This window comes from Phocoena phocoena, chromosome 16, assembly GCF_963924675.1.
Source record: "Phocoena phocoena chromosome 16, mPhoPho1.1, whole genome shotgun sequence".
Taxonomy (NCBI): Eukaryota; Metazoa; Chordata; class Mammalia; order Artiodactyla; family Phocoenidae; genus Phocoena; species Phocoena phocoena.
Genome location: NC_089234.1, coordinates 33,168,966 through 33,178,911, shown reverse-complemented (window position 1 = coordinate 33,178,911; position 9,946 = coordinate 33,168,966). Strand labels below are relative to the sequence as shown.

General features: G+C 47.1%; 1 protein-coding gene across 1 annotated transcript in view; it reads left to right on the top strand.

Moving 5' to 3' along the window:
• Positions 1 to 778: 778 nt before the first annotated feature.
• PDE6C (phosphodiesterase 6C) overlaps positions 779 to 9,946 on the top strand; it is a 59,751-nt gene continuing 50,583 nt past the window's right edge. Inside the window, exons 1-4 of the mRNA XM_065893778.1 lie at positions 779 to 1,258; positions 7,924 to 8,076; positions 8,181 to 8,270; positions 9,301 to 9,441. Coding sequence (XP_065749850.1) covers positions 779 to 1,258; positions 7,924 to 8,076; positions 8,181 to 8,270; positions 9,301 to 9,441 — 864 coding nt within the window. The remainder of the gene's footprint in view (positions 1,259 to 7,923; positions 8,077 to 8,180; positions 8,271 to 9,300; positions 9,442 to 9,946) is intronic.

Genomic DNA, 9,946 nt, shown 5'->3' with positions numbered 1-9,946 from the left:
AATTTGTGGCTTGATTAGGCTTGAATCGTGGGCAAATATTTTTCCATGTTCACCTCTCTAGAATAAGCCAAAGGTTTGTTCCCTTAAAACATTTCCAAGGTCAAGTTTTTAAATGAGGGGAACTGAGAGGTGAGGATTTTAAAAAAAGAGTAGGCCAAGCAATCTGGCTGATCATAGGACTTTTAAGAAAAGGAAAGATTAATATTCGATTTTATGTTGTGTTATGCTAAACCCTTCCATCTCCCCCAAATATTCATTCAAGTTGCCATATAAACAAACAGACATTTCCGAGGTCTAAATAGTTTTATTTCATAGAGCTATCATGAAAGAACAAGTGGTATTGTCAATGCCTATGGAATATAATTAATGGATATATCCATGATTCTTCTTGTCGCCGACAGCAGCCACGGTTCAGCTGTTTTTCTGGAATGGTCACTTTGACTTGCTACTTGGCTGGCTGATCTAAGACGCTCTGCGGATTCTCTGAGGACTTATGAGCTAATAATGCTTAGGGATTTCGTGTCCTGAAGAACTCTTTAATCCCATGCTTCCTGAATCCCACTCTAAGCCAGGACCTTCTGTCATATCCCAAGAGTTAAAAGTCGTTTGAAAGCTCTGCTAAACAACCTTTCTGCTCAGCCTTTGGGGGTCCTGTGAGGTGCCCCTTAGGGCTTTCTCGGTATCTTTGACCAGGAGGTACCTCTTTGTTGGCACTCTGCCTCTGGTGGTGCTCTGAGGGTCTTCCATTCTGGACAAGAGCAGCAAAGCAAGCCACGCCATGGGTGAGATCAGCCAAGAGACGGTGGAGAAATACCTGGAGGACAACCCTCAGTTTGCCAAGGCGTATTTCGACCGGAAACTGCGGGGGGAGGCGGCAGGAGAAATCTCGGAGCCCGGTGGTGCGCAGGCGCCGGCCCGCGCGTCCTTCTTGGGCCTGACGCTGGTGGAGGAGGCGGCCCTGTGCCTGGAGCTGCTGGAGGCCCTGCGGGAGGAGGCCGGCAGCATGGAGCTGGCGGCGCACAAGGCCCTGCAGAGGCTGGCGCAGCTGCTGCGGGCGGACCGCTGCAGCATGTTCCTGTGCCGGGCGCGCAACGGCTCGCCCGAGGTGGCCTCCAAGCTGCTCGATGTCACCTCCACCTCCAAGTTCGAGGACAACCTGGTGGTCCCCGACAGAGAAGTTGTTTTTCCACTGGACGTCGGGATAGTGGGTTGGGTTGCTCACACGAAGAAAACCTTCAATGTCCCAGATGTGAAAAAGGTAAGTGGCCTGATGGTGACAGTGGAGCGGAGAGGAGGTCTTGGTGGCGTCGGGGAGGAACACTGGGAAAGAGAGCGGGGGTCCAGGGGCCATCCTCGTGACATTGGCTTGGCTGGGGAGTGGGTGGTGGGGAAGAGGAGCACCTGGGCCGAGAGTTGCCAGATTTAGCAAATAAAATTACAAGATTCAGGGCTTCCCTGGTGGTGCAGTTGGTTGAGAGTCCGCCTGCCAATGCTAGGGGACACGGGTTCGTGCCCTGGTTCGGGAAGATCCCGCGTGCAACAGAGCGGCTGGGTCCGTGAGCCATGGCTGCTGAGCCTGTGCGTCTGGAGCCTGTGCTTCGCAACGGGAGAGGTCACAACAGGGAGAGGCCCGCGTACCGCAAAAAAAAAAAAAAAAAAAATTACAAGATTTCCAGTTCTATCTGAATTTGAGATCAACAGGGGATAATGTGTGCCCCATGGAATGCTGGGTGTTTTATTGGGCAGCCTTACCTGGGCCTGGTACAGTCCACACCTGCTCCCTTGCACCTCCTCTGTGCTCTGGGCACTGTCCTGACCAACAGGGCAAAGCAGGCCGCTCACTGGTGAGATGATCAGCCAATACCAGATGCCAAGACCCCTGAACCGCTTCTCACCCACGATCCTTTGAAGACACTCAGCTGTTTGGGGGTGAATTGGCTCCTGAATGATCCTCTCACCTATAGATCAAAGGTGCAAAAAGAAAAAGGATACCCTCCGAAAGTTCAGATGTTGCCATCTGGATCCTTAAAAATGTGAATTTAGGTGATGATTAAGTACATTTGGCCATCTCAACCCCTCATAACTCAGATCTATCAAGAATTTCCAATCTTGTAAATGGGACATTTGGACCCTCCTGAAGACTAATTGTATATTGCATAAATTATTATGCTCTTTTAAAAGCAGAAAAATTAACTTTCTCCTAACCAATGTAATGTTTGTTCCTCTTAGAAAAATTAGAAAATACAAATAAACAAAAAGAAGGAAATGCAAATCACCCATAATCCCCCTCCTCAGCAATAGCCGTAGGTCCCAGCCTGGAGTTTCTCCTGCCTGCCCTTTTCCTACACACACGTCCCACCATTTTGTTTTGCTATTAACAAAGGGGAGAGTTGGACGATGATGGAACAGAATCGATTGGGAGCTGGCCCTGAAATGCTTACTGTGTAGAGGTTTATTGCCAGCTTGTGGAGGAGGGGCAGCTGGAGGCAGGAGGCTAATCCCCTACATGCCTCTTGATGCTGATTACAGGAGGGGGGCCCTGCGGATCCAGAAGGTGCAGAAGTTGTCAAACATTAGCAACGCTCAGCAAACAGCCACAGGACAGCCCAGAGGGGCAAGGGTTGCCGTTGGGCACCGGAGAGTCCTCTCTCGTTACCATCCCTCCCTGCAGTACGTTTCAGCTGGTTTAAGTAGGATTCTGGGCCCACTGCAGCCGCTTCCGCTGACTAAAGGCCCTTAAGGCAAAGTTCTTGGATCCCCAGCAAGGAGGCTATGCCTGTACACCCTGAGGTTTTCTCACAGGAATATGCTTCTTGCCAGTCTCCGACTGAGACCATCTCCAAAATGACTAGGACAGCAAACTTAAGAAAGTGACCACGCAAGATTTTTTTTGCAGAAAAATGTTTTTTTTTTTTTAAAGAAGAGATGGATAAAATGACTTCTGCTCTACTCCTTTATGAATGAGCCCAGTTCTGTTGAGGACAGGATGATAGAAAGGAGCAGCTTAAGCGATCAGGTGGCCTGGGTGTGTTGCTGTCCATGATGGGCACCCCATATGCACAGGGCAGTAAATGGGGGGGAGGCGGGGTCACTTCGCTCTGTTCTCCCTTTTTCTGAGTATGTGTGAAGTCAGACGCCATCCCACCCTCCTGAACTCAGAGGAGGGACAAAGACTTCATTTGCTCTCCGTTTCTACTGCTTCTAAGCATTTTTTTTCCCCTCGGAGAATGGTGCTTTTCAACTCTGGACGCACATTAAAATCAAACTGGGAGCTCTTTTAAAAATACGGATGTGTGAGACTCTCAATAGACCAGTTACACCAGCCTCTCAGAGGCTGGGACACAGCCAGGAGTACGGTTTAAAAGCTCCCCAGGTGATTCTAATATGCAGCCAATGTTGAAAACCGCTGGTCTATTGGATGAACAGATTTAAGAGGAGGAAGTAAATTTCAAATCAACTGTGGATGATTAGATGGAAAGGGCTCCTGGAGCCTTTAGTTTATTCCCTTGGGCAGACAGGAAGTTGAGGTCATGGGGGGCTGCATCTCTCCTGGAGTCCAGGGTCTGGTCAGTAACTGAGAGTGTCTGGAGAGGATGAGGCCTCCTCGCTCTGTTCCCACCCTCATCCCACCCCGCAGCCCTGCAGTTTCACTGCACTTAAGTTGTGGTAAAATCTGCAAAGAGAAAGGAGTTGGAAATGTTTTAAGTGACATTTCTATTAACGCTTCACCTTTTCATTGCACTTGACACTTGGTGAAGATTTCTCTTGTTCTTTATCTCACTTGATTCTGGCCAAGACCCTGTGCAGAGGGCAAGGACCGTATTTTTATTTCCATCCTGTATATGTGAGAATCCTCTCAAGGTCAGTTAGGCAGGAGGTGCTGGGTCTGGGCTCCTAAACCAGGTCTTCCAAGGCCTCCTTTTTTTGCCATAGCCCTGACCACACAGGACTCTTCCCTGGTTGGCAGTGTGGGCACAGGGAGGGAAGGACTTCTCACACATAGACCAGAGGCAGAACTGGATACTTCCAGCTTTGGCAACAGAGAAGCCACATGGTGTCGGGTGAGAGCTTTGAAATCAGGTGACCTGGGCATATATCCAGATCTGAGACAAGGTAACTGCGTGATGGATTGTGTTTCTGCACCTGAGAAACAGAGTAACCAAATGTACAGATGAAATGTACATAAAGTGCCTGACTCCTAGTAGGTGCTCAATAAATGAAAGCTATGGTAATATTATATTAATGCCAAGAGAAGTTGGGGGCTGGGTGTAGGTGGCCAAAACTGGGTCAATGATTATGGCCTGTTTTTAAAACAGGTTAAAGGCAGGGAAACTTAATAACAGGAAACTGAGACATATCCTCCACAAGTTAATCATTTCTTATTGTATTGGGAAAGCTGGTGATTAACTCTATGGGTGGTTCTCCTGACTGTGGTTTAAAAGAAAGCCATGCGAGAATCCTAAGTTTTCAATAATTAACAGGGTGCTTATAGCTCCCTTTCTGCCCTTCTCTCTTTCTGACTCTGGATCTTGAGATGTTTAATCAGAATTTAGCAATGCTAAGATTGGCTGAGGGATCCAGGTGGCCTGCTGCTCTAAACCATGTTCCCAGTTGCCTTCATTGGCTTCTTTGAAGAATGACCACCAAGGGGAGTTTGTTGGTCCGAAAGATAAAGGATTTACTCAAAGCCACTTCACCAAGGATTGCTTGAACCAGTGAAAATACAAAGCTGGAAAACCTTGCCTCACCCTACCCTGTAATTTTTTTTTTTTTTTTTTTTTTTTTTTTTGCGGTACGCGGGCCTCTCACTGTTGTGGCCTCTCCCGTTGCGGAGCACAGGCTCCGGACACGCAGGCTCAGCGGCCATGGCTCATGGGCCCAGCTGCTCCGCGGCATGCGGGATCTTCCCGGACCGGGGCACAAATACCCTATAATTTGACAGATGGTTTTATCCAGGATTTTCAGATGCCATGATAAGCAAGCATTAAATTTTGAAACTTCTAAGTCATTTTCTCAAAACAGCCAATTGAATGTAAGAACATTTCCTTGTGTTTAGAATCTAGAATAAACTAGCATCCAGTTTTGAAGCTGTAGAGTGAAGAGCGTCTGCCAAGAAATGCTGCATGTTTGGGGCGTTTTGGTTATTCCTTTAGTGCCCAGCATCGCGGAGTAAGTGAAAGTGATCTCGTTCTGTAATGGATAACGGGTTAGGAGGAAGATGGACAGTGAGCCAGCCTGGGCTATAGCAGTGGATTAAGAGAAAGAACCTCCCAAAGTCTGGAGCTATTCTGGACTGAGTGAAGGTTCTGCAGGAGGTAGAGGGAAGATGGACAGTGAGCCAGCCTGGGCTATAGCAGTGGATTAAGAGAAAGAACCTCCCAAAGTCTGGAGCTGTTCTGGACCGAGTGAAGGTTCTGCAGGAGGTAGAGAGAAGTCACAGATAAAGCAGTTAGCAAAAAAAATGGGGCTTCTGTTGGCGTGGGGCAGAGACTCAGCCCTCAGGAGCGAGCGTGCTCCTGGGCATAGGAGGCCTATATCAGCTAAGAGCATCTAATTTCTTCAGTGGTTGGAATGGGTTAGAAAAGCTAGAAGTAGAAGCAGAATAGTAACGCAAAATCAGAATGACTTCTCACCCAGGGAGGCCCCCAAAGTCCCAGGTCTCTCTTCCTAGTATTAATTGGGCACCTACTATTGATATGTGTCAGACTCTTTTCTAAGTGCTCTGCCCACACTATGTTATTCTCTTCACATCAGGGACTCTAGACAGTAGATGATCTCATTGTTCCCATGTTCAGACTAAAAAATGAGGATGCAGAGGTTAAGTAGCTCGTCCAGGGTCTCACAGCTAGTAAATCTGGGCCTGGTTTCAGCCAAGGAGGTCTGACTGCAGAACCTTCTTCACCCCTTATGCAATGCTGCCTCCTACATAAGCAGTTGGTTTCTGTGGTTTCACTTTGGGAAGGTATAGAAGACATCTGGGGTCAAGGGCTGCATCTGAATCCCTTAGCATCTCACATCTCTAAGGATCCTCCACAGAACTGATTCATCCACCAGAAGTTCAGATTCCTGGTGAAGACAGATTCCACTGTAGGCAGTTAGGATTTGGTAGGTCTGCTGTGAGGTCTGCAAATCTGCATCAGTCTGCAGGTGATTCTGAGGCACAGCCCGGGTCTCCTGCTCTGAGCAGAGCTGTGATTCTGTCGACGAAGCAGCACTTGTTCTCTGGTGGAAACTCTGGCCTGGAAGCCACACACCAGTGGACTCTCACATTTTTACTTTGGGAAATTGAACAGAGTCCAGCCTCCACGATTTGTGCTGCTCTTAGAAGCACCATCAACATGCAGAAATGAACATAATACAACTTGTGAAAGGAACACCACGTTAATTTTGGCCACTGAGGCTCAAAGTCAGGTGGAAAGTTCAGTTCTAATTGAAGAAGACTCAAAGAGGAGACAGTCAGGACCCACAGCAGGCTGAGTCTACACCCAACTAGAGTGGGTATTCCTCTCAATTACAGCTAATAAGATAACTGCTGTCCTTGACCTTCTTCCCGAGCCCTTCCATTTGTGTGCCTCTCCAAACTCATCACTCTGCCCTTTCCGTGGTTCTTGTATTAGAGTCAGCTCTTGCTTCTACTCCTTGAAGTTTGTATCTGGGATGATACACTTCATTTTCCCCAAGGAAAGAAATAAAAAATATGAATGAGAGACATTGACTTGGTAGAACTTTGAGAAACTGAAAAGTATCTGGTGCTGGCAAGAGGGTGGTCCTCTCATAAATGACCAGGAGAGGTAAGAATTTCAACCATCTGTAAAAGCCCTTAGCGTTAAGTAAAAACTGCATATACCTGTTGATCCAGCAAAAGGAATTTCCACTTTGGGGAGTCCATCACATAAAAATAAAAGCAAGAGTGATTAGTGCAGTATTGTTTGCAGTGGGGAAAACTATCAACAGACTGAATCAGTAGAGGCTGGCTGAGCAGATCCAGGGCCCCCACACTGTGGAGCAGTCTGCAAGAATCCAGAAGATGGGTTCACATCGTACACATCGGAAGTTCGTAAGGTAGTGTTAAGTGACGAAAGGATTGTATAAAATTAGAAAAGGAAATTTTATTTAAAAAAAGAAGAGTAGGGCTTCCCTGGTGGCGCAGTGGTTGGGGGTCCGCCTGCCGATGCGGGGGGCGCGGGTTCGTGCCCCGGTCTGGGGGGATCCCGCGTGCCGCGGAGCGGCTGGGCCCGTGAGCCATGGCCGCTGGGCCTGCGCGTCCGGAGCCTGTCCTCCGCAACGAGAGAGGCCGCAGCGGTGAGAGGCCCGCGTAACGCATAAAAAAAAAAAAAAAAAAAAAAAAAAAAGAAGAGTAAACCCTTTGTCTGAGCAGAGAGAAAGGCATAGAAGGAGATGTACTAAGCAGGAACGTGGATTTCCTCAAGGAGGAGGAGTTTGGGGGATTAATAAGTTTTCCTTTGTGTTATGATGGGTTGGGCAGTTTCAAGTGCACATTTTGCTGCTGTGATTAAAAGAAGAGCTCTACGGAATCCCCGCTGTGCTCTCTTTCTGACACACACTTTCTGCCTGTTGTAATCCTGCATCTTCCCCCCCGCCCCGCCTCCCTCTTAGAACCTCACTTTCCATTTGGCCACAACATCACCTCTTTTCTCCTGGCCCAACCTCAGCCTAACCGGGATAGACCATAGTTCAGGCGGGAAATGCTCATTCGGAAACGGGCAGTTTCATTCTGTGCTTCATTCATTCTCTCTAATTGAGGGTGGGAGGTGGGTGGGGACTGTTTGGTCGGGACCACTGTGCAGCGGCCCTGGTTATCTGTTGGTAGGACTTGGACTAGAGAGGACGATCTGTTGCCATTCCTACATCTGCACTCATGGTCCTATGCTGCTTTGGCAAATGTGTGAATGTATCTTGCAGAACAGCCATTTTTCTGACTTCATGGACAGACAAACCGGGTATGTCACCAGGAACCTGCTGGCAGCCCCCATCGTGACGGGCAAGGAGGTTCTTGCTGTGGTTATGGCAGTTAACAAAGTAGATGCATCTGAATTTTCCAAACGGGATGAAGAGGTAACGCTAACCCTGGGCATCCCATAGGAGGCTCAGGAAATTTATTTGTTGTATAACTGAAAGAAAGATGTCACACCTAATTTGTTTTTCTCTGCCATCTGTAGGTCTTTTCCAAATACCTCAGCTTTGTTTCTGTCATCCTAAAGCTTCATCATACCAACTACTTGTACAGTATTGAATCCCGAAGAAGTCAGGTAAAGAGAAGGTGACATTAACCACTCCATGCTGACCTGTCTGACAAAGCAACCCAGAGGCAACAAGCCCAGACCCTTCCTATCCACACCACATGGATAAGATCCCCAAACTTGTATCCTCAGTGTCCTCTTATGTCCCCTCCCCCCACCCCATCTTCCTGTCCCTCTATCTGTAGGTACAGCTGGCTTGCTTTCTTCAGTCCGTATCCTGGGTAGCTGTGGTTTCTTCCTCTACGAGATAGCAATGATAATTGTAGTACTTACCCCACATGGTTGTTGTGACTATTAAATGGTCATTGAATGAATTAGTTCACATAAAGCTTTTAGCAGAACTATGTATTCCTGGTATTGGGTTGGCCAAAAAGTTCGTTTGGGTTTTTCTGTAAAATCTTATGGAAAAGCCCGAACGAACTTTTTGGCCGACCCAATACATAGTAAAGGTATTAATTTGAGAAGCACATCACTCCTCTGTTGCCTCCTTGAGCCAGAGGGATAAAGGACAACATTGGTAGCCAGGATACCTGAGTTGGACCGCTCTGTGGACCTCTGTTTCTTCATGAGTACAATGGTGGGAGGGTGGTTGGGATGGAGGACTTCCAAGGTCCCGTCCTGGGCTCACTGTCCGGGTAAGGAGACCTTTGACTAGCTTAGGATGCATGGAAGGAGGCATGTGGCTTTCTCTCCATAGGGACCGGCAGGAGCCAGTGGGCCACCAATACTGGACCCTCTGCCCAGGAACTGTCTCTGCATTTATTGTTAGATCACTTGCCCTTTGAGCCAAAACATTTGGACATGGGGACCAATTATGGCTTCTCCCCTTTCATAAACCCACATCCTTGCAAAAGGTCTACTCATCATCCCGCTCAGAAAATCTGAGTAATTTGTTGGACATGTACATGTGCCAAAATGGAACTGCGTTGTTTGCAATGCAATTCATTTTATCTGATGCACCTCCTGCTTTCTTCTGACTAATGCTCCTCTTCGTACTGTATTTTGTTCTAATTGTTTTCTGTTTAATACCTACTTTCAGATCCTCATGTGGTCAGCCAACAAAGTATTTGAAGAGCTCACAGATGTCGAGCGACAGTTTCACAAAGCTCTCTACACTGTTAGAACATACCTGAACTGTGAACGATACTCCATTGGACTGCTGGACATGACCAAGGAGAAGGTCACTGTTCCGTACATTTGGTCTCACCTAACATCACCTATAAAATGCACATCACATGAAATGCAATCCATTAAAAAAAAAATGGATACGCTACGTAAACTACTAGTCACGGTAGATCATAAGAACCAGTGCCAAGAAAATATGGTATAGAGGTAAACATGTACGTTTTTGGAGCAAAAAAAGATCTAAGCTTGGCTTTTCCACTTCCTGGCTATATGTCTTCAACAAGTCTTTTTTTTTTTAATTAATAGACTTTATTCTTTTAGGGTAATGTTAGATTTACAGAAAAAATGAGCAGCAAGATCAGAGAGTTCCCATACGTGACCTCTTCCTTCCCTACCCCCACCCTTTCCCCGTTACTAACATCTTGCCTTGATGCGGTACATTTGTTGCAGTTGTTGAATCAATATTGATATGTCATTATTAACTAAAGTCCACAGTTTACATTCAGCTCTCTGTGTTATACTGTTCTATGCATTTTGACAAATACATAGTGTCATATATG